Source organism: Heterodontus francisci, chromosome 20 (genome assembly GCF_036365525.1).
Source record: "Heterodontus francisci isolate sHetFra1 chromosome 20, sHetFra1.hap1, whole genome shotgun sequence".
NCBI classification, from domain to species: domain Eukaryota; kingdom Metazoa; phylum Chordata; class Chondrichthyes; order Heterodontiformes; family Heterodontidae; genus Heterodontus; species Heterodontus francisci.
This window is the reverse complement of record NC_090390.1, coordinates 10,044,700-10,068,804: the sequence shown is the minus strand read 5'-3', so window position 1 is coordinate 10,068,804 and position 24,105 is coordinate 10,044,700. Positions and strand designations below refer to the sequence as shown.

General features: G+C 48.7%; 1 protein-coding gene across 2 annotated transcripts in view; it reads left to right on the top strand.

The window, feature by feature from the left end:
• selenou1a (selenoprotein U 1a) overlaps positions 1 to 10,024 on the top strand; it is a 129,136-nt gene extending 119,112 nt beyond the window's left edge. For both annotated transcript variants that reach the window (XM_068052380.1, XM_068052381.1), the window contains exons 5-6: positions 2,499 to 2,663; positions 9,236 to 10,024. In XM_068052380.1, coding sequence (XP_067908481.1) covers positions 2,499 to 2,663; positions 9,236 to 9,343 — 273 coding nt within the window. In that variant the 3' untranslated portion in view covers positions 9,344 to 10,024. The remainder of the gene's footprint in view (positions 1 to 2,498; positions 2,664 to 9,235) is intronic.
• The last annotated feature ends 14,081 nt before the right edge of the window (positions 10,025 to 24,105 follow it).

Here is a 24,105-nt window from a genome sequence, read left to right as displayed (position 1 = left end):
TGTGGGGGGGGATGTCTGTGTCTGTGGGGGGGGATGTCTGTGTGTTTGTGTGGGGGGGGATGTCTGTGTGTGTGTGGGGGGGGATGTCTGTGTGACTGTTGGGAGGGATGTCTGTGTCTGTGGGGGGGATGTCTGTGTCTGTGGGGGGGGATGTCTGTGTATCTGTGTTTGTGTGGGGGGGATGTCTGTGTATCTGTGTTTGTGTGGGGGGGGGATGTCTGTGTGTGTGTGGGGGGGGGATGTCTGTGTGTATGTGGGAGGGGGATGTCTGTGTGTGTGTGGGGGGGGATGTCTGTGTGTGTGTGTGTGTGTGTGTGTGGGGGGGGATGTCTGTGTGTGTGTGTGTGGGGGGGGATGTCTATGTGTGTGTGGGGGGGGGATGTCTGTGTGTGTGTTTGGGGGGGGGATGTCTGTGTGCGTGTTTGGGGGGGGGGATGTCTGTGTGCGTGTTTGGGGGGGGATGTCTGTGTGCGTGTGTGGGGGGGGGGATGTCTGTGTGCGTGTGTGGGGGGGGGAACGTCTGTGTGCGTGTGTGGGGGGGGGACGTCTGTGTGCGTGTTTGGGGGGGGGATGTCTGTGTGTCTGTGTTTGTGTGGGGGAGGGGATGTCTGTGTGTGTGTGTGGGGGGGGATGTCTGTGTGTGTGTGGGGGGGGATGTCTGTGTGTGTGTGGGGGGGGATGTCTGTGTGTGTGTGTTTGTGTGGGGGGGATGTCTGTGTGTGTGTGGGGGGGGGATGTCTGTGTTTGTGTGGGGGTGGGGGATGTCTGTGTGTGTGTGGTGGGGGATGTCTGTGTGTCTGTGTGTGTGTGGGGGGGGATGTCTGTGTGCGTGTGGGGGGGGGATGTCTGTGTGCGTGTGTGGGGGGGGGGATGTCTGTGTGTCTGTGTGTGGGGGGGGATGTCTGTGTGTTTGTGTGTGGGGGGGGGATGTCTGTGTTTGTGTTTGTGTGGGGGGGGGATGTCTGTGTGTGTGTGGTGGGGGATGTCTGTGTGTCTGTGTGTGTGTGGGGGGGGATGTCTGTGTGTGTGTGGGGGGGGGATGTCTGTGTGCGTGTGTGGGGGGGGATGTCTGTGTGCGTGTGTGGGGGGGGGATGTCTGTGTGCGTGTGTGGGGGGGGGATGTCTGTGTGCGTGTGTGGGGGGGGGATGTCTGTGTGCGTGTGTGGGGGGGGGGGATGTCTGTGTGCGTGTTTGGGGGGGGGATGTCTGTGTGCGTGTGTGGGGGGGGATGTCTGTGTGCGTGTGTGGGGGGGGATGTCTGTGTGCGTGTTTGGGGGGGGGATGTCTGTGTGCGTGTGTGGGGGGGGATGTCTGTGTGCGTGTGTGGGGGGGGATGTCTGTGTGCGTGTGTGGGGGGGGGGATGTCTGTGTGCGTGTGTGGGGGGGGGGGATGTCTGTGTGCGTGTGTGGGGGGGGGATGTCTGTGTGCGTGTGTGGGAGGGGGATGTCTGTGTGCGTGTGTGGGGGGGGGATGTCTGTGTGCGTGTGTGGGGGGGGGATGTCTGTGTGCGTGTGTGGGAGGGGGATGTCTGTGTGCGTGTGTGGGGGGGGGGATGTCTGTGTGCGTGTGTGGGGGGGGGATGTCTGTGTGCGTGTGTGGGAGGGGGATGTCTGTGTGCGTGTGTGGGGGGGGGATGTCTGTGTGCGTGTGTGGGGGGGGGATGTCTGTGTGCGTGTGTGGGAGGGGGATGTCTGTGTGCCTGTGTGGGGGGGGGATGTCTGTGTGCGTGTGGGGGGGGGGGGATGTCTGTGTGCGTGTGTGGGGGGGGGCTGTCTGTGTGCGTGTTTGGGGGGGGGGATGTCTGTGTGCGTGTTTGGGGGGGGGATGTCTGTGTGCGTGTTTGGGGGGGGATGTCTGTGTGCGTGTGTGGGGGGGATGTCTGTGTGCGTGTTTGGGGGGGGGATGTCTGTGTGCGTGTTTGGGGGGGGGATGTCTGTGTGCGTGTGTGGGGGGGGGATGTCTGTGTGTCTGTGTTTGTGTGGGGGTGATGTCTGTGTGTCTGTGTTTGTGTGGGGGGGGATGTCTGTGTGTGTTTGTGGGGCGTGGGATGTCTGTGTGTCTGTGTTTGTGTGGGGGGGGATGTCTGTGTGTGTTTGTGTGGGGGGGGGAATGTCTGTGTGTCTGTGTTTGTGTGGGGGGGGATGTCTGTGTGTGTTTGTGTGGGGGGGGGAATGTCTGTGTGTCTGTGTTTGTGTGGGGGGGGGATGTCTGTGTGTGTTTGTGTGGGGGGGGGAATGTCTGTGTGTCTGTGTTTGTGTGGGGGGGGATGTCTGTGTGCGTGTGTGTGTGTGGAGGGGGAGGGGGGATGTCTTTGTGTGTGCGTTTGTGTGGGGGGTGGTGTGGGGAGGGTCTGTGTGTGAGTAAATGTTGGTAATTGTTTGTTTGTGGTCTGTGTATTGAATTCTGAATGGATGCTGTGAAGGGCGATGGATAATCTTTCTGAATGGATGTTTTGTGCCCAGTCTCTATCTCACTTTCGGATTTGTTGCATCTCCAGACAAGGTTCTATGGGCCGAAGAAACGCACCATGGGCCTGTTGGGATTTTTGCGTCTGAGCGTTTGGAGGAATTTTGTGCGAGCCTGGCAGAAGGGATTTAGTGGAAACATTGACGGAGAGGGACTCATCCTGGGAGGAGTGTTCGTTTTAGGAGCTGGGCAGCAGGTGAAGAAATGTCTTTGTTAATCTTACTGGATGGGTGGGGCTGACGGTGACAAGGGGAAGGAACTCACTTGGCTCCAGTGTTTAGTGTCATTAGCAGTTACTCTGATAATGAAGCAGTTCTTCCCAACCTGCAGTAGGTTTGGTCTGATAACTGACAGATAACATTCAGGCCATATTCAGGCCAGGCAGTGAGAGCTCCAACAAGAGAAACCCCGTTACCTCCCCTTAACCTGCAATTCCACTCCATCGCTCAATCTCCCACCATCTACATCTTGGACATCATCACTGAACTGGACTAGATAAATTAGCACAGTGACTGCAAGAACAGTTCACAGGCTGGGTATTTTTTTATGCATTCATATGATGTGGGCATCACTGACAAGGTCAGCATTTATTGCCCATCCCGAATTGCCCTTGACAAGGTGATGGTGAGCTACCCTTTTTTTTTCAAAAATATACATTGTTCATAAAATTTGTTAAAAATATACATTGCAAAACAATTCAAATTGGACCTTCATAAAGTACAATAAAGACCAGTTTCTTTCTATACTGAACATAACATACCTCACTGCTCTTGCCATTCCAGGTAATATTTACAATGTACATTTGCATTACATACCAAAAGCATTCTCTGGTGCATACGGCCCAAGAGGTTTTATACGGGTTCCAGCCCCTTGGGGCAGGAGGACCTTCCACAGTGGTCTTTCCCCATGGAGCCTTTGTGGCGGCTGCCCCAAGCTTTAGTGCGTCCCTCAGCACATAGCCCTGGACCTCGGAATGTGCCAGTCTGCAACACTCAGTCGTGGACAACTCTTTGCACTGGAAGACCAGCAGGTTTCGGGCAGACCAAAGAGTGTCTTTCACCGAGTTGATGGTCCTCCAGCAACAGTTGATGTTTATCTCAGTATGGTCCCTGGGAACAGACTGTAGAGCACAGACTCCTGTGTTACAGAGCTGCTCGGGGTAAACCTCGACAACAACCATTGCATCTCTTCCCAGACTTGCTTTGCAAAGGAACATTCCAGAAGGAGGTGAACAATGGTCTCTTCCCCACTGCAGTTGCCTCAAGGGCAGGGTGCGTAGGCGGTGAGACTCCAGGCGTACAGGAAGGATCTGACGGGGAGGGTCCTTCTCACCACCAGACAAGCTATGTCTTGGTGCTTGTTTGAAAGTTCTGGTGATGAGGCATTCTGCCAAATGAATTTGATAGTCTGCTCAGGGAGCCATGTGACAGGATCCACCATCTCATTTTCCCGTAGGGCCTAGAGGACGTTACATGTGGACTGCCGCCTGATGGACTTGTGGTCAAAGGTACAAACATTTCCCCGAGGGCCAGGTGGTATGGCACAGTCCAACCAAATGGAGCGCTCTGCGGCAACACGGCCAAATCCATCCTTCGTAACACCGGGGACAGATAGAACCTCGGCACATTGTGACACCTGGTGTTTGCGTACGAGGGTTCTACGCACAGCTTGATGCAGCCGCACACAAAGGTGGCCATCAGGATGAGGGCGACGCTGAGTACGTTTTTGTCCCCCTTTTATCTAGTTGTTTGAACATGGTGACCCTGCAGACATGGCCCATTTTCAATCTCCAGATAAAGTGGAAGATGGCTTTGGTGACCGCCATGGCGCAGGAGTGGGGTATGGGCCAGACCTGTGCCACGTACAGCAACACTGAGAGCGCCTCACAGCTGATGACCAGGTTCTTACCTGCAATGGGGAGGGTGTGCTGCTCCCACATGTTCAGGTTCTGTTTCGCCATGGCTGCTTGCTCCTTCCAGTTTTTGGCAGACGCCCCAGTCCCGAACCATATGCCCAGGTAAAGGGGACACATCATCGGTCAGGCCAGTTCCTAAAGAACATGGCCTCACTCTGGCTGCAATTTATTTTGGAATGCAAACCCATTCCGAACTGGTCACAGATGCTCATCAGTCTGCGAACTGACAGCGGATCCAAGCAGGCGACAGCAACGTCGTCCATACAGGGAGACTTTGACCTGAGTATCTCCGCTGCCTGGGATTGTCACCTCTGTTATGCCCATATTCTTCCTGATGTACTCAGAAAAAGGTTCAATACAGCAAGCAAACAAGACAGGGGAGAGAGGACAGCCCTGCCTGACTCCAGATTTGATCGGAAAACTTTCTGATTCCCACCTATTGATTGAGACTGCGCTACTGCTGTTTGTGTAGAGCAGTTGGATCCAATTGTGGATTCCTGCCCCAAACTCCATTTTGGAGAGTACATCCATCATGTAGATGTGTGATATCCTGTCAAAGGCCTTCTCCTGGTCCAAGCTGATGAGGCAGGTGTCCACCCACCTGTCCTGTAGATAGGCGATCGTATCCCTGAGTAGCGCGAGACTATCAGAGATCTTACTGTGGGTACGGTACAGGTGAGGTGCCTTCTTGAATACAAATGAGTGGCTTGCTAGACCATTTCAGAGAGCAGGTAAGAGAGAACCACATTGCTGTGGGTCTGGAGTCACATCTAGGTAAGAATGGCGGATTTTGTTTTCCCTAAAGGACATTAGTGAATGAGATGGGTTTTGACTACAATCCAGCAGTTTCATGGTTACCATTACTGAGAATAGCTTTTTAGTTCAGATTTATTTAATTAATTGAATTTAGGTTTCCAAGGTGTCATGGTGGGAGTTGAACTCCTAACTCCAGATCACTTCTCAGGGGGAAAACCCTCCGCTGGTTAGAGTCATACCTAGCGCAAAGGAAGATGGTTGTGGTTGTTGGAGGTCAATCATCTGAGCTCCAGGACATCACTGCAGGAGTTCCTCAGGGTAGTATCCTAGGCCCAACCATCTTCAGCTGCTTTATCAATGACCTTCCTTCAATCATAAGGTCAGAAGTGGGGATGTTCGCTGATGATTGCATAATGTTCAGCACCATTCGCGACTCCTCAAATACTGAAGCAGTCCCTCCACCACCGACACACAGTGGTAGCAGTGTGTACCATCTGCAAGATGCACTGCAGCAATGCACCAAGGCTCCTTAGACAGCACCTTTCAAACCCGCGACCTCTACCACCTCGAAGGACAAGAGCAGTAAATGCATGGGAACATCACCACCTGCAAGTTCCCGTCCAAGTCACACACCATCCTGCCTTGGAACTATATCGCCGTTCCTTCACTGTCGCTGGGTCAAAATCCTGGAACTCCCTTCCTAACAGCAGTGTGGGTGTACCTACCTCACATGGACTGCAGCAGTTCAAGAAGGCAGCTCACCACCACCTTCTCAAGGGCAATTAGGGATGGGCAATAAATGCCAGTGACGCCCAGATCCAATGAATGAATGAAAAAAAATAAGCCTCTGGGTTACATCAGTAACATAACCACTGTTCTACTGTACCATACTGTAGCCCTATCGGTGATGGGTGTCTCACCTCCTGACCCCCAGGGCTTGTCATTAGTCAATACTCACTCATCTGGATGGTGCAACCACAGCAACATAAGATGCTCAACAATATCCTAGACAGAGACAGGGGGGGTGGGGTGGGGGTGGGGTCAGTGCTCCAGACAGGCCAAGAGGCCCTTCTTGCCTGCCTGGGTGCAAAAGCCACCACAGGCTCTGTGGAGGAAATCCCAGCTCCCCCCACTCCCCACAGTGGTGTCCTGGCTGCTGAATCTATTTTATCATTAAAGTTGTTGGTATGACCGACCGCTCAAGACAAAGCCTGCAATCGAAATATATGATTCTGATTGTGGTGGGAGAAATGCACTGTTGATTCAGTCCTGCCCCTCCACAGATCACCTAACATATCATTTCAAACTTTCCAAATTAAAAAAGACCCAGCCAAATTGGAGCATCCATTAACCCCTGAATGAGGCTTACCAAACTAGGTGTCTTTAAATCAACAAATTAACTGTTTAATTAGAAAAACTAAATTCTTAAACACTACTAAGATATAAACAACATTTAAAATAGAAAAAAATAGTGAGCTTGCAGATTTACGCTCCTGCCGAAGTGAAATCTTCCAATGTGGAACAGTCCAAGGTTGCTTGAAGTTTTCACAGCTGTCCAATGGGGCGGAAAAAAAGTTCTTCAACAGTAGAACAGTCCGTAGTCTAGTTCAGCAGTTGAAGTGATGCTTTTCTTCTCCAGCGATGAATTCAGCAATTTAACAACTTGCAATCTCTTTTTAATGAATCAATTTGGCTTTAGAATTTTTGAGGGATAAAAGATTGTCACAGTCTAACTTCCCTTCCTTCAGTTTAAATTATCAGAGATCGCTGTTCTATTCATGCTGGTCCAGCTGTCTGTCTGTGTCTGTTAACTGTGTCTCAAAAGCCAGTTTTTCAGCTAGTTTCAAACGTCAATCGGCAACATTGTATCTTGTCCTTGTTCTCCAAATGGCTGTATCCTACGGCAATGAGAATGAATTCTTTGACTCAGTCCCTGGAGCTTGCTGCCTTAAACAGTACTGATCCTTTTTCAGCCTTAAAGGCACACTGCATACTTCCCAGAAAAGGAAACAAAAACTACAGAATCATAACAATGTACAAAGGTTGGAGTGAAGGCACCTCCAGGTTGAAGCACTCTCTCTGTTACCACCCATTGCAGCCTGCTGCTCCTCTGAAGCTCAAAGGCCCCTGGCCCTCCAGCTTGGACAGCCTGCCGACCACCCTCTCCCACCGCGCCCCCCCCCCCCCCACCTTTTTAATTGAAAGGATAACCTATCCCCACACCAATTCAGGGGGTGCTCTCTGTGAAAATCCCAACGAGTGACTGTTTCACCTGGGAGCAGTTTCAGGACCAGAAACAGTCCTGACCTCTGTTTCCCACCAGTGGAGGGAAAATCCAGCTCTCGAATTTGGACTGGGGCCGGAGTGTGGGCTGAATCCGTGGAGTGGAACTAGAGTGGGAACTGGGACTGGAGCATGGGCCAGGGCTTGAGTGCGGTCTGGGAATATAATGTTACTGGGTCTAGAATGATGGAGGCAGGAGAGTAGGAAGGTCAAGGAGGGTGGTGGTAGTGATTTGGGAGGCAAAGTACCTGAGAAGGGAGCAATGAAAGGACTCATAGTGAGAGGAGAGCGGGGCCTAGAGAAAAGAAGGATAAGGGGAAATAGAGTGATGGACATGGGTCTGCACAGATTGCCAGAATGCACACCAGATTGAACACAGGCAAACTCAAGTTACATGGAAAGATTAGGGTAGAATTGTCCTCGTAATAAAGAGGGAATAGAGAGGAGATAATAGCAGGAGTCCAGAGTTAAAGTTAGAGGTCAATGTCGCATACAGGGTAGAGTCAGCATGAAACATCAAGAACTGATGTCCAGGTTTGGAGCAGGTGTGGAGGGTGAAGCTATTTGAAGGGTAGACTTCTGGCAGACGCACTACTAGACATATTTCCTTTAATATAGGTCTAGGAAGTGTGCAGAAATGATTGGGGAGCAGAAAGATTCTGGCCAAGTTGGATGTCATCGTAAGATGCAGAAGCAGCGGAGAAATGTACTTTGGCTCAGTCGTGTGAAACTCGAGCCAGGAACCAGAGCACAGCTATGCTGAAAAACCAGTCAAACCACGTCACAGGGGGGGGATGGGCTGTAGGCTAGACATAGTTACTTGGAAATTTAAGCAACAAATCAGAGACAGCAGCTGAGCCTTAGAATGTAGTCCAGTGCAGTGCAACATAGTGCAGTCCACTGTAATCCAGTGCAGAAGCAAAATCTTGATGCCCAGAGAAGTCCAGAAATTTGGAAACCAAATTTGAGCAAAGATCCAGAACTCACTGAGGAAATCAAAGAGAAACAAAGGAAAAACAGAAACAGACAGTGTTGCAGGATGGGCAGTGGACATTTGGCCCAGATAACTTGAAACTAGCAGTAAGCCTGTAGTTAGGACTAAAATGCACCCACCATTAGAGCCAGGGGGACTTAATAGTGGAAGAGAGGAGACAGGAGGGGGCAGTGGTGGGGGCTGGGGGGGTGGGTGGGAGAAGGACAAAGGATGGCAAGGATAGAGGTGCACAATGAAAAGTTTCTGAGGGAGCTGCCTGTCCAGGAGTCATCGGAACAAGTTCTCTGCTGCCCATGTCCAAAATTGCACGATTCCTCTCTTTCACCCTGAATATTCTTTCCTGGTATGACCCATATCTCTGCTCCACTAAATACAAGGGAGGTGAGTGGTGGAGGTTTGAGAACTGGAAGTGGTGAATGGGGGGTGGAGGGAGGGGTGTGGGTGGGGGGGGGGGGGGGTTGACGGAGGGGGGTGGGTGAGGGGGAGGTGGGAGGTGGAGTGAGGGAAGTGGGTGAGGGAATAAGGGGACTGGGTGAGGGGAGGGTGTGGGTGAGGGAGTGAGTGGTATGGGGAGTGAGGGCGGTGGGAGAGGAGTGTGGGAGTGATGGGGATTGGGTGAGGGGTCTGGGGTGGTGGGAGAGGGGAGTGAGGGGGGTGGGAGAGGGGAGTGGGTGGTATGGGGAGTGAGGGCGGTGGGAGAGGGGTGTGGGAGTGATGGGGATTGGGTGAGGGGTCTGGGGTGGTGGGAGAGGGGAGTGAGAGGGGAGTGAGGGATGTAGTCCTGACCATGATCTCAGTTGCTGCTGTTGTGCCCACACAGGGTGTGCTTCTGGAGCACCGGGAGAAGGAGTTTGGAGACGCCGTTACTGTCAGGTCCGTCCTTGAAGCTGTCAGAAAGATTGAGCCACTGAGAGATGCAGAGAACTAAACTGTTAGCAACTGAAAATGTCCAATAAACACTTGAAGGAAAGATGAGACACAGCTTCAGAAAGCAGAAGGCCCGGCCCTCGATCCCCCCAGGCCCTCGATCCCCCCCAGGCCTTCGATCCCCAGGCCCTGGATCCTGAGGCCCTGGATCCACAATTCCTGGACACAGCCAGATGAGGTGTCCAGCAATTGAGATGTTTTCGTTGGGGGGTGGGGGGGGGGGGCGTGGGGTGGAAGAGACATTCTGTTCATTTCCCTTTTTCTCCTCTTCTGTCCCTCTGTTGAGACTGGATGTCTCTCCTACATCGTCCTCTATTTGAGCTGAAACAGTGGGAGTGTGTTACTGCTCCGATTGACCATGTGTTCGAACCTGAACAGCTATGTTTCAGGGCGGTGGCTGAAGGTGACACCTATTGACGAACATATTAACCAATCAGGTAGAACTAGCCCCTCTTCCCACGACCCTGCCCTTGGAAACTTGCTGCTTGTCACCCACCCTTTTCTCCCCTGAGGCTTGTGTGAGTAGCTGGCTTGCACTGTATTAATGATGGTCTGATCCTAAAACCACTGGTTCAGACCTGATATTTACAGAATGAGTCAGGAACCTCCACTACTGAAATGAAATGAAAACTGTAATGTAACCTAAATCTAATCTCAATAAAGGAAATCTGAGACTGTCGAACTGATATTTATTTCAACTTTAATCTCATTCCCTAGCCCTCCATTCTTACTTTTCACATCCTTGTCCAATCCCCTTTTCAATGGCATGGTCTAGAAATTTACCCTTACTGTGAGACATTCTGGGAGCAAGTGGGGCTGTGCACCAGAATGCCTCATGCTGGGTAGGGCATTCACGTGGGTGTCCCCTAGGCAGTGCCTTATGCTGGGTAGGGCATTCACACGGGTGCCCCCTAGGCAGTGCTCCATGCTCGGTAGGGCATTCACGTGGGTGTCCCCTATGCAGTGTGCCATGCTGGGTAGGGTATTCACACGGGTGCCCCTTACACAGTGCCCCATGTTGGGTAGGGCGTTCACTCGGGCGTCCCCTACACAGTACCCCATGCTAGGAAGGGCATTCACATGAGTGCCCCCTAGGAAGTGCCCTGTGCTGGATAGGGCATTCACACGGGTGCCCCCTAGGCAGTGCCCTGTGTTGGGTAGGGCATTCACACGGGTGCCCCCTAGGCAGTGCTCTGTGCTGATAAGGGTGCTCTTGTCCCCTTGCCGCCTCTGCTCCGCACCCTTCTATTGTCCTGCAAGAGGGAGGGAAGAATGTCAATGATTGTGTTGCACTGTGTTTGACTGCCACGGCTGAATAGCTGGAGGTATGTGGGAGCTGAATGTGAGGCTGGCATCATGCTGGGAGAGCGAGGTGGAGTATCTGAATGTTGGGTGCGAGTCCTGATTGCCAGGGACAGCAGCTGGGTGAGTGATGGGGTGTGATGTATTGAGCAGCATGAGAGATTGGTGGCTAGGAGATGTCATCTGAAGGTGCAGTCACTGACCTTTACACCAGTGTGTGGTCATTAGACTTCTTGTGGCACTGTTGCCAAGTCCTCGGAATCAGATTCTAAAATTGATGTCTCTCTCCACCTGCTCCCATTCCCTTTTGAGGGTGTTTTTGAGGGCCTTCTGCCCCCCACAAAATATGGCCCTTCTGCTCCTGTCCACCTCTGCCACTAAAGCCTCCAGCACCTCATCCGTGGTCCTGGGAGTCTCCTCTCTACCCTGATGTTCCATTTTACTTCTTCAGCACTGCAGCAATAAATTCAGCATCAGCCTCCGATAATTCAGTGCAGCCTCCCTTTAAGAGGGATAGACTTCCTTTAAGAGGAGCAGACTGGCTCCACCTGCGCTCTCTGAGAATGCTGCTCAGCCTCCTGTTGAGCTGTCAGGCAGCCAGCAACACATGCCCCACTCAGACCTACACTGCACTCAGGTCAATGAGGAGGCTGCCTACCTCCACGGCAACGGGCACAGATAGGTCACTAATCGCTACCCTTACGCCCAAATACAACGGTGCAGGTCAACTTTGTATCCTCTCTGTTCTAATAACGCTGTGTGAAACCCTTGGAACTTCCCTCTCTCTTCCCGTGCCAATCCTCAGTTTGGTGCCCTTGTGCTAATTCATCAACCAGTTCACGGTCAGGCTTGCAGACTGAATGGAGGTGTTCTGCAAAGTGGTCACTCAGTCTGCCTTTGGTATTCCCAGTGTAGAGGAGACCACATTGAGAGGAGCAAATACAGAATACTAAATTGAAAGAAGTACAAGTAAATTGCTACTTCACCTGGAAGGAGTGTTTGGGGCCCTGGATGGTGAGAAGGGAGGAGATAAAATGGCAAGTGTTGCATCGACTGCAATTTCATGGAATAGTGCCATGTGAAGTGGAGGGGGTGTTGGAGTGATTAAGGAGTGGATCAGGATGTCACAGAGGGAATAGTCCTTCAGAACGCTGAAAGAGAAGAGGAGGGGAAGATACCTTTGGCATCATGCTGGAGGAGGCGGAAATGGCAGATGATGATTCATTGAATATGGAGGCTGGTGGATGGAAGGTGAGGGCTATGGGAATTCAATTGTGGCTCTGGGAGGGAGGGGAAGGGATGAGAGCAGGAGTGAAAAGGGAATGGACATGGTTGAGAGCTCTGTCCACCATGGTGGAAGAGAATCCTCAGTTGAGGAAAATCGAAGACATATCAGAAGCACTGGTATAGAAGGTGGTTTGGTGAGAACAGATTGAACATGAATCTGATTGAATTTTTTGAAGAGGTGTCTAAAGTAGTGGAGAGGAGAATGTCAATGGATGATATTTATATGGACTTCTAGAAGGCCTTTGATAAAGTCCCTTGTTAGAAACTGTTCGCTAAAGTTGAAGCTCATAGAATCGAAGGTAAATTATTGACCTGGTTAGGAAATTGGTTTGAGTGGCAGGAGACAGAGATTAGGGATAATGGGTGGGTACTCGTTATTGGCAGGACGTGGGTCGCAAGGGTCTATGTTGGGGCCTCAACTATTCAATGCATTCATTAATGACTCAAATGATGGGACAGAAAGCCACATATCCAACTTTGTCGATGACACAAAGATAGGTGGCATTGTAAGCAGTATAGATGGAAGCATAAAGTTATGAAGAGATATTGATAGCACATAAGTAGCACTAAGTCCAGTTCTATGGAGTACCGCATCTACGGAGTATTAAACTCAGGGAATTTGGTGAGTGAGGGAATTCAGTACAGTGAGGAGGAGGAGGTGCAATTCTGGTATTTTAAGAAATGAATGGTCCAAGAGGAATGGGAGACAGCGACACCTTAGAGCTGAAGACGAGTGGCATTAATTAAAATGAATACTTTAAACAAGGAACAAACTCGATTCTAAAAGAGGGGAAAAGAGTTTTTTTTTTAGATTCTGGATAGGCAGCTTGCAATTCTAGTGCCATGTGAGAACTTCATGTGGAGCCTGAGAGTTTCCTGGATCATGCATTACAGGAGGTGACCACTCCACAGTTTGAGTGAATTCAAGATAGTAGATGGGTGGCCATCCAGAAGAGTAGGAAGAGGCAGGAATTGCTGGAGTATTTGGGGTGTGTGTCACTCTCAAACTGGTACTCAGAATTGGAGATTGCTGGGAGTGACGACACTTTGAAGGAATACAGTCCAGCCATGGCAACAATGAACAAGGGACTGTACAGGAGGGAACAGCAAAGAGTAGAAATGAAGTTGTTACAACCAGATGAGGCAGGGGTCTCAGGCTCCCCTTTCGTCCCTTTTCTGGTTTGATCGCATCAGGGTTTATCTTTTAAACACCGTGATTTAATTTACCACCTCAGTGAGCACTTGCTCCTGCTCCTCTAATTATAATTGTAAATGAACCAATCAGACAGGTTTTCTTGAGTTTAAACAAGAAAGATGTAAGTTTATTAACCTTCTCAGACTAAACCGGTGAAAGTTACTAAAATACGCAATGCATCCACACTCACATTCATATGAGAAGCAAACACACACACACACACAAATAGATACAGAGGGGAAAAGACAGAGTTGGGAGGTTGGAGTAAAGTCCTTAATAAAAATGGAATTTAAATATGGAAGTCCCAGTGTCCTTAGGAGAAATTGAAGTCTTGAAGTCCTCGCTGGGCCACGCGCACAATTCGGGCTTGCTTCTCTGGTTCCAGAAAGCTGAAGAGAGGCTTTATCTGTCCTGTTCTGCTGACTGTGAGGATCTGTAGATTTGAGGTTTAACTGCAGCCGAGCCTAGGACTTTACTGGAGAGAGAGAGAGAGAGGTGCTTTCTTCCTTGGAGTTCAGTTACTGTCTGCCTTCAAAGGCACAATTCACCAACTCTCAGAGTCACACAGGCAGTCATGTCATGTGACCACTCTTTGTTTTAAACAGAAGTTTCTGGAATGATCTTTGAAATTCAAAGTAGTTCAGACATACTTGTTAGGGGTGGTTTGGCTCTTTCAAAGTCAATGGGTGCTGAAGGCTTTTGACGACCAACATTGACAAAACCATTCTAGGTGATTGAATCTGAGTGCACCCCTATTGTTCTGGCTAGACTGGGTAATCAGGGTGAGGCAGTGACGTAGTGGTAATGTCACCGGATTAGTAATCCAGAGGCGAGGCTAATGCTCTGGGGACATGGGTTTGATTCCCACCACGGCAAATGGTGAAATTTGAATATCGGGTGGCACAGTGGCGCAGTGGTTAGCACCGCAGCCTCTCAGCTCCAGCGACCCGGGTTCAATTCTGGGTACTGCCTGTGCGGAGTTTGTAAGTTCTCCCTGTGATTGTGTGGGTTTCCGCCGGGTGCTCCGGTTTCCTCCCTGAGCCAAAGACTTGTAGGTTGATCGGTAAATTGACCATTGTAAATTGCCCCTAGTGTAGGTAGGTGGTAGGAGAATGGTGGGGATGTGGTAGGGAATATGGGATTAATGTAGGATTAGTATAAATGGGTGGTTGTTAGTCGGCACAGACTTGATGGGCCGAAGGGCCTGTTTCAGTGCTGTATCTCTAAATAAATCACCTCTGTCTCCCAGCAAATTGTTTGTGGCCATCGTTAGCTGTTTTATTCTGCTTTTTAAAAGTTACTTGTAATAATGCCCAGTAAAAAAGTCTCAAGCAGAGTTCCATATGATGAAATTAATATTTTCCATTTCGCATGTGGGATTTCTGTTACACAGTTGTTACAGGAGATTCCATATTCAGTGGGACAGACAGGCATTTCTGTAAACGTCATTGTGAGTCCCACATGGTGTGTTACCTCCCTGGTGCCGGGGAAAAAGAGTCATGGAGAAGGTGCAGAATATTCGGCAGGGGGAAGAGAGTGAGCCAAAAGTTGTGGCTCATGTTAGTACCAAAGAGGGCAGGAATTGAGGTCCTCTGGCCAGACTTTCAGAAGCTAGGGAAGAAGTTTAAAAAGTAGCACCTTGAAGGTTGTAATCTCTGGATTACTGCCAGTGCCATGTGCTAGCGAGAGTAGAAATAGGAAGATAGGGAGGATCAATGCGTGGCTTGAGGTGTGGTACAGGACGGAGGGTTTCCGATTCTTGGGACATTGGGACAGGCAGCCCCTATGCTAAAGGGACGAGCTTCACCTCAACAGGACTGTGCCCAATCTCCTCGTGGGGAGGTTCACCAGTGTGCTTTGGAAGGTTTAAACTAAATTGGCAGGGGGATGGGCACCAGCATTTAGAAGTAGAGAAGAGGAATAAGGTGCACAAAGTGTGAGTGTTGGATAGCACTAGAGAAGGAAGTAGCACCACATTAGTTGGGAGCAGATTAAAAAGGACTATGAGGAATACAAAGACAGGCATAGAATACATGACTATATGTAAGAAATGGCTGTCTAATAATCTTATAAAACCTTAAGAAATTAATTGCACCTTATATAAATAGTTCTCTCTCTCTCTCTTATTAAGAGATTCTGTCGCAGGCAGCTAGGACAGCGTAGGCCTGTTATCTTTGCCAAGGACATGACTCTAGCTCTGAAGCAAGACAAAGCTGATAAGATGGAGCATTGTACCCTCTGTAGACAAGTGTCTGGCAGAAGTTTACAAATGACACCAAGCACGAGATAAGGTGAAAAGTAACTTCGGGTCGGGGGGGGGCGGTGCAAAGTTATGGGCAGGGGAGGCATTTGCTTTTAGTACCTGTCCCTTAGTGATTGGGCAATTGGAATCGAACAAGTGATTGCCACAGGACACTCACCAGCTCCTAGAAATAAAGTATATAAACAGATGTTTGGAGCAGGGGTAGTGGGGGGAGAATAGTCAGTCTTCTTCGGACACAAGGACACCTTCCTGAAGCTCGGCTTCGGCCAAGTGTTCGGCCTCCTAAAACTTTGGTTTGCTCGAGAAGACTGAGGACCATGAGAACCAAATAGACCAACAACACCTCACCTGCTTCATCCGTTGGAGAGACTACCAACATTGTTCTGCCCCACCATATGATCTGGGATCTGTAAACTGTTCAACCTATCACTAGTTATATGTCTTTTCTGTCTATTTAGCTTATGCATCTTCATATTTAAACTGTTCCTTCCAAATAAACTGCTTTAAAGTCACATTATGAATTCGAACCCCTTCTTTGTGTATCTGTGACTTCCCAACCCAAATCTTACAGTAAATTCACAAAGTGTGGTGACTAAGTTTGGTGAGCTGCAAGTGCAAATAGGCGTGTGGGAATATGATGTAGTGGCAATAATAGAAATGAGGCTTAAATGTGGTGAGGACTGGGTGCTTAATTTTTAAGGATACAAAGTATTCAGAAAAGACAGGGAAGGGAAAAAGGGAGGTGGGGTGGCAGTCCTGATTAGGGAAGACATTGTAGTGTTGGAAACAGGATGGCCTTGAAGGGGCAAGGACAGAATCCTTGGTTAGAGTTGAGAAGTAAAAAAGGGTATGATCACGCTACTGGGGATTTTCTATTGGTCTCCAAATAGTGAGAGAAAGATAGAGGAGCAAATCTGCAAGGAAATCACAGAGCTGTGCAAGAACTATAGCTCAGTGATATTGGGGGACTTTAATTACCCAAATATTAATTGGGATAATGTGAGAGTAAAGGGAAAGGAGAGGGATGGATTTCTGAAATGATGTTCCGGAGAACTTCCTTGTTCTCATATATTCTTGGTCCAACTAGGAAGGAGGACTTGCTGGATCTGGTTTAGTTTAGTTTGGTTTCGAGATACAGCACTGAAACAGGCCCTTCGGCCCACCAACTCTGTGCCGACCATCAACCACCCATTTATACTAATCCTACACTAATCCCAAATTCCTACCGCATCCCCACCTGGGGAATGAAGTGAGCCACGTGGACTAAGTGTCTGTGGGAGAACACTTGAGTAATTATCATTGTATCATAAGGTTTAGATAGCTAATGGAGATGAGTAAGGAACAATCTAAAGTAGAACTTCTAAATTGGAAGCGGGCTAACGTCACTCAACAACAGGTATACCGTTTTGGATACTGTTGCGGGGGACGACTTACCAGGGGTAAGCAATGGGGTACAGGTATCTGGCACAGAGTCTGTCCCTGTTGCTCAGAAGGGAAGGGGGAAGAGGAGCAGAACATTAATCATTGGGGACTCCATAGTTAGGGGAACAGATAGGAGGTTCTGTGGGAACGAGAGAGACTCACGGTTGGTATGTTGCCTCCCAGGTGCCAGGGTTCGTGATGTCTCGGATCGTGTTTTTGTGATCCTTAAGGGGGAGGGGGAGCAGCCCCAAGTCGTGGTCCACATAGGCACCAACGACATAGGTAGGAAGAGAGATGGGGATTTAAGACAGAAATTCAGGGAGCTAGGGTGGAAGCTTAGAGCGAGAACAAACAGAGTTGTTATCTCTGGGTTGTTGCCTGTGCCACGTGATAGCGAAGTGAGGAATAGGGAGAGAGAGGAGTTGAACACGTGGCTGCAGGGATGGTGCAGGAGGGAGGGGTTTGGTTTCCTGGATAATTGGGGCTCTTTCTGGGGTAGGTGGGACCTCTACAAACAGGATGGTCTTCACCTGAACCAGAGGGGTACCAACATCCTGGGGGGGGAGATTTGCTAGTGCTCTTCGGGGGGGGGGGTTAAACTAATTCAGCAGGGGAATGGGAACCTAAATTGTAGTGCCAGTGTACAGGATGTTGAGAGTAGTGAGGTCAGGGATATGGTTACAAGGACGCAAGAGGGCACTGGCAAGCAAGAACCTGGTTTAAAGTGTGTCTACTTCAACGCCAGGAGCATCCGGAATAAGGTGGGTGAGCTTGCAGCATGGGTTGGTACCTGGGATCTCGATGTAGTGGCCATTTCGGAGATATGGGTAGAGCAGGGGCAGGAATGGATGTTGCAGATTCCGGGATTTAGATGTTTCAGTAAGAACAGAGAAGATGGTAAAAGAGGGGGGGGTGTGGCATTGTTAATCAAGGAGAGTATTACAGCGACAGAAAGGACGTTTGAGGACTCGTCTACTGAGGTAGTATGGGCCGAGGTTAGAAACAGGAGAGGTGAGGTTACCCTGTTGGGAGTCTTTTATAGACCTCCGAATAGTTCCAGAGATGTAGAGGAAAGGATAGCGAAGATGATTCTCGACAGGGGCGAGAGTAACAGGGTAGTTGTTATGGGGGACTTTAACTTTCCAAATATCGACTGGAAATACTATAGTTCGAGTACTTTAGATGGGTCAGTTTTTGTCCAGTGTGTGCAGGAGGGTTTTCTGACACAGTATGTAGACAGGCCAACCAGGGGTGATGCCACATTGGATTTGGTACTGGGAAATGAACCCGGCTAGGTGTTAGATTTAGATGTAGGTGAGCACTTTGGTGACAGTGATCACAATTCGGTTAGGTTTACCTTAGCGATGGGCAGGGACAGGTATATACCGCAGGGCAAGAATTATAGCTGGGGGAAAGGAAATTATGATGCGATTAGGCAAGATTTAGGATGCATAGGATGGGGAAGGAAACTGCAGGGGATGGGAACAATCGAAATGTAGAGCTTATTCAAGGAGCAGCTACTGTGTGTCCTTGATAAGTATGTACCTGTGAGGCAGGGAGGAAGTTGTCGAGCGAGGGAGCCGTGGTTTACTAAAGAAGTTGAAGCGCTTGTCAAGAGGAAGAAGAAGGCTTATGTTAGAATGAGACGTGAAGGCTCAGTTAGGGCGCTTGAGAGCTACAAGCTAGCCAGGAAGGATCTAAAGGGAGAGCTAAGAAGAGCAAGGAGAGGACACGAGAAGTCATTGGCGGATAGGATCAGGGAAAACCCTAAGGCTTTCTATAGGTATATCAGGAATAAAAGAATGACTAGAGTTAGATTAGGGCTAATCAAGGATAGTAGTGGGAAGTTGTGTGTGGAATCAGAGGAGATAGGGGAAGCGTTAAATGAATATTTTGCGTCAGTATTTACAGTAGAGAAAGAAAATGTTGTTGAGAATACTGAGATTCAGGCTACTGGGCTAGATGGGATTGAGGTTCACAAGGAGGAGGTGTTAGCAATTTTGGAAAGTGTGAAAATAGATAAGTCCCCTGGGCCAGATGGGATTTATCCTAGGATTCTCTGGGAAGCTAGGGAGGAGATTGCAGAGCCTTTGTCCTTGATCTTTATGTTGTCATTGTCAACAGGAATAGTGCCGGAAGACTGGAGGATAGCAAATGTTGTCCCCTTGTTCAAGAAGGGGAGTAGAGACAGCCCTGGTAATTATAGACCTGTGAGCCTTACTTCGGCTGTGGGTAAAATGTTGGAAAAGGTTATAAGAGACAGGATTTATAATCATCTTGAAAAGAATAAGTTCATTAGAGATAGTCAGCACGGTTTTGTGACGGGTAGGTCGTGCCTCACAAACCTTATTGAGTTTTTCGAGAAGGTGACCAAACAGGTGGATGAGGGTAAAGCAGTGGATGTGGTGTATATGGAGTTCAGAAAGGCGTTTGATAAGGTTCCCCACGGTAGGCTATTGCAGAAAATACGGAAGTATGGGGTTGAAGGTGATTTAGAGCTTTGGATCAGAAATTGGCTAGCTGAAAGAAGACAGAGGGTGGTGGTTGATGGTAAATGTTCTTCCTGGAGTATAGTTTCTAGTGCTGTACCGCAAGGATCTGTTTTGGGGCCACTGCTGTTTGTCATTTTTATAAATGACCTGGAAGAGGGTGTAGAAGGGTGGGTTAGTAAATTTGCAGATGACACTAAGGTCGGTGGAGTTGTGGATAGTGCCGAAAGATGTTGTTGGGTACAGAGGGACATAGATAGGCTGCAGAGCTGGGCTGAGAGATGGCAAATGGAGTTTAATGCGGAAAAGTGTGAGGTGATTCACTTTGGAAGGAGTAACAGGAATGCAGAGTACTGGGCTAATGGGAAGATTCTTGGTAGTGTAGATGAACAGAGAGATCTTGGTGTCCAGGTGCATAAATCCCTGAAAGTTGCCACCCAGGTTAATAGGGCTGTTAAGAAGGCATATGGTGTGTTAGCTTTTATTAGTAGGGGGATCGAGTTTCGGAGCCACGAGGTCATGCTGCAGCTGTACAAAACTCTGGTGAGACCGCACCTGGAGTATTGCGTGCAGTTCTGGTCACCGCATTATAGGAAGGATGTGGAAGCTATGGAAAGGGTGCAGAGGAGATTTACTAGGATGTTGCCTGGTATGGAGGGAAGGTCTTACGAGGAAAGGCTGAGGGACTTGAGGTTGTTTTCGTTGGAGAGAAGGAGGAGGAGAGGTGACTTAATAAAGGCATATAAGATAATCAGAGGGTTAGATAGGGTGGATAGTGAGCGTCTTTTTCCTCGGATGGTGATGGCAAACACGAGGGGACATAGCTTCAAGTTGAAGGGTGATAGATATAGGACAGATGTCAGAGGTAGTTTCTTTACTCAGAGAGTAGTAAGGGCGTGGAATGCCCTGCCTGCAGCAGTAGTAGATTCGCCAATTTTAAGGGCATTTAAGTGGTCATTGGATAGACATATGGATGAAAATGGAATAGTGTAGGTCAGATGGTTTCACAGGTCGGCGCAACATCGAGGGCCGAAGGGCCTGTACTGCGCTGTAATGTTCTAATTCTAATTCTAAAAAAAAAGCGATGAGAGGAGATCCAACCAGGGTAAAATGAAACCAAAGTTTGACAGGAAAAAATGTATGGAAAAATGGGTGATCTTTAAGGAAGAAATGTTTTCGGTGCAGGCCAGGGACATTCCAACAAGGGGGAAAGGCAGGGGAACCAAAGCCAGGGCTCTTTGGAAGATGAGGAAGATAGAGAATATGATGAAACAAAAAATTGGGGTGGTATGATGCATGTCAAGTGAATTCTTCAAGCAAGAACCAGAGAAAATACAATACATTGAGCAGGGAAGTGAAGAGGAAATTATGACTGGCAACGAGAAGCTATGAAAATAGAATGGCAGGTAACATAAAAGGGATCCCAAAGATCTTCGACTGGCACATAAAAAGTAAGCAGATATTAAGTGGTGGGGTGTGGCCTATTAGGGACAAAGAGGGTAATATATGCTTAGAGGCACAGGGCAAGGCTCTGGCCGAGTACCTGTGCGGCGCGGACTGTCGCTGTGCCTGTCACCCCCTGGAGGTACCCCGCTGCCTCCACTGGAAGGAGAAGGACGTGGCTTACTGGATGCAGAAACTGGGCTTCCCCCAGTACAAAGTGAGGGGGTAGAGAAAGGCAAATATCCACCAGGCACATATCCTCCCAGGGCAGATTATATACCAGGGCAGATACAGGAGGGCAAATATCCATCATGCAGATATATACCTGGGCGGATACAGGAGGGCAAATATCCATCATGCAGATATATACCTGGGCGGATACAGGAGGGCAAATATCCATCATGTAAATATATACCTGGGCGGATACAGGAGTGCAAATATCCATCATGCAGATATATACCTGGGCAGATACAGGAGGGCAAATATCCATCATGCAGATATATACCTGGGCAGATACAGGAGGGCAAATATCCATCATGCAGATATATACCTGGGCAGATACAGGAGGGCAAATATCCATCATGCAGATATATACCTGGGCAGATACAGGAGGGCAAATATCCATCATGCAGATATATACCTGGGCAGATACAGGAGGGCAAATATCCATCATGCAGATATATACCTGGGCAGATACAGGAGGGCAAATATCCATCATGCAGATATATACCTGGGCAGATACGTGGGGGGGGGGTGCAAATATCCACCATGTAACTATATACCTGGGTAGATAAAGGGGGACAAATATCCATCATGCAAATATATACCTGGGCAGATACAGGAGGGCAAATATCCATCATGCAGATATATACCTGGGCAGATACGGGGGGGGGGGGGTGCAAATATCCATCATTTAACTATATACCTGGGTATTTAAATGGGAGCAAAGATCCATCATGCAGATATATACCTGGGCAGATGCGGGGGGGGGGGGGGGTGCAAATATCCATCATGTAACTATATACCTGGGTAGATAAATGGGGGCAAATATCCATCATGCAGATATATACCTGGGCAGCTATAGGAGGGCAAATATCCATCGGGCAGATATACACCCAGGCAGATATATACCTGGACAAAAACATATAGCTAAATATACACCAGGGCAAATATACATGTGACAAAATATACACCCAGACAAATATACACATGACTAACTATGCACCAGGGTAAATACCCACTGGGCAGACATACACCCATGCAGATATATACCTGGGCAAATATTCACCTGGGAATATACACACCCAGGCAAATATCTACAGTGGCATTTCTACACGTGGGCAGATATACACATGACTAAATAAACACCTGGGCAAATATCCGCTGGGCAGATATACACATGGCTAAATATACACCTGCACAAATATATACATGACTAAATATACACCTGGGCAAATAGCCACCAGGCAGCTATCCACCTGGCCAGATATATACCGGGGCAAATATCCACCTGGGCAGATACAAACCCGGGCAAATATATACTGGGGCAGATCTACACCCGTGCAAAGATACACATTACTAAATAAACACCCATGCAAATATCCAATGGGCAGATAGACACATAGCTAAATATACACCTGGGCAGATATATACCTGGGCAAATATCCACCCAGGCAGTTATCCACCTGGGCAGCTTTCCACTTGGTAACATATACATCCAATCAAATATACAACAGCGCAGATATCCACCTGGGCAGATATCTAGCAGGGCAGCTATTCACCTGAACAGATATTCACTTGGGCAAATATTCACCTGGGCAGATATCCACCCAAGCAGATAAACATCCTGGCAAATATATAACTGTGCAGATATCCATCAGGGAAGTTATATACCTGGACAGTTATATACCTGGACAGTTATATACCCAGGCAAATATAAGGATGGATAAATATACATCTGGGCAGATAATTAAGCGCATTAAGGTGGATAAATCCCCAGCGCCTGACCCGGTATATCCTAGGATGCTATGGGAATCAAGGGAGGAGATTGCTGGGACCCTGGCAGAGATTTTTGTATCTTCATTAGCCACGGGTGAGGTACTGGAAGACTGGAGGATAGCTAATGTTGTGCCTTTATTTAAGAAGGGCAGCAGGGATAAGCCAGGGAATTACAGGCCAGTGAGCCTTGCATCAGTGGTGGGAAAGTTATTGGAAAGGATGCTGAGAGACAGGATTTATATGCATTTGGAAAGGTATGGTCTGATTAGGGATAGTCAGCATGGCTTTGTGCGTGGGAAATCATGTCTCACGAATTTGATTGAGTTTTTGGAGGAGGTGACCAAGAGGATTGACGAGGGCAAGATGATGGACGTTGTCTACATGGACTTTAGCAAGGCCTTTGACAAGGACCCGCATGGGAGGCTGGCCCAGAAGGTTCGAACACATGGGATCCAGGGTGAGCTAGCCAATTGGATACAAAATTGTCTTGGTGATAGCAGGCAGAGGGTGGTAGTGGAGGGTTATAGAACATAGAACATTACAGCGCAGTACAGGCCCTTCGGCCCTCGATGTTGCGCCGACCTGTGAAACCATCTGACCTACACTATTCCATTTTCATCCATATGTCTATCCAATGACCACTTAAATGCCCTTAAAGTTGGCGAGTCTACTACTGTTGCAGGCAGGGCGTTCCACGCCCCTACTACTCTCTGTGTAAAGAAACTACCTCTGACATCTGTCCTATATCTATCACCCCTCAACTTAAAGCTATGTGCCCTCGTGTTTGCCATCACCATCCGAGGAAAAAGGCTCTCACTATCCACCCTGTCCAACCCTCTGATTATCTGATATGTCTCTATTAAGTCACCTCTTCTCCTCCTTCTCTCTAACGAAAACAACCTCAAGTCCCTCAGCCTTTCCTCGTAAGACCTTCCCTCCATACCAGGCAACATCCTAGTAAATCTCCTCTGCACCTTTTCCAAAGCTTCCACATCCTTCATATAATGCGGTGACCAGAACTGCACGCAATACTCCAGGTGCGGCCGCACCAGAGTTCTGTACAGCTGCAGCATGACCTCGTGGCTCCTAAACTCGATCCCCCTACTAATAAAAGCTAACACACCATATGCCTTCTTAACAGCTCTATTAACCTGGGTGGCAACTTTCAGGGATTTATGTACCTGGACACCAAGATCTCTCTGCTCTACCAAGACACTATCAAGAATCTTCCCATTAGCCCAGTATTCTGCAAACCTGTTACTCCTTCCGAAGTGAATCACCTCGCACTTTTCCGCATTAAACTCCATTTGCCATCTCTCAGCCCAGCTCTGCAGCCTATCTATGTCCCTCTGTACCCAACAACA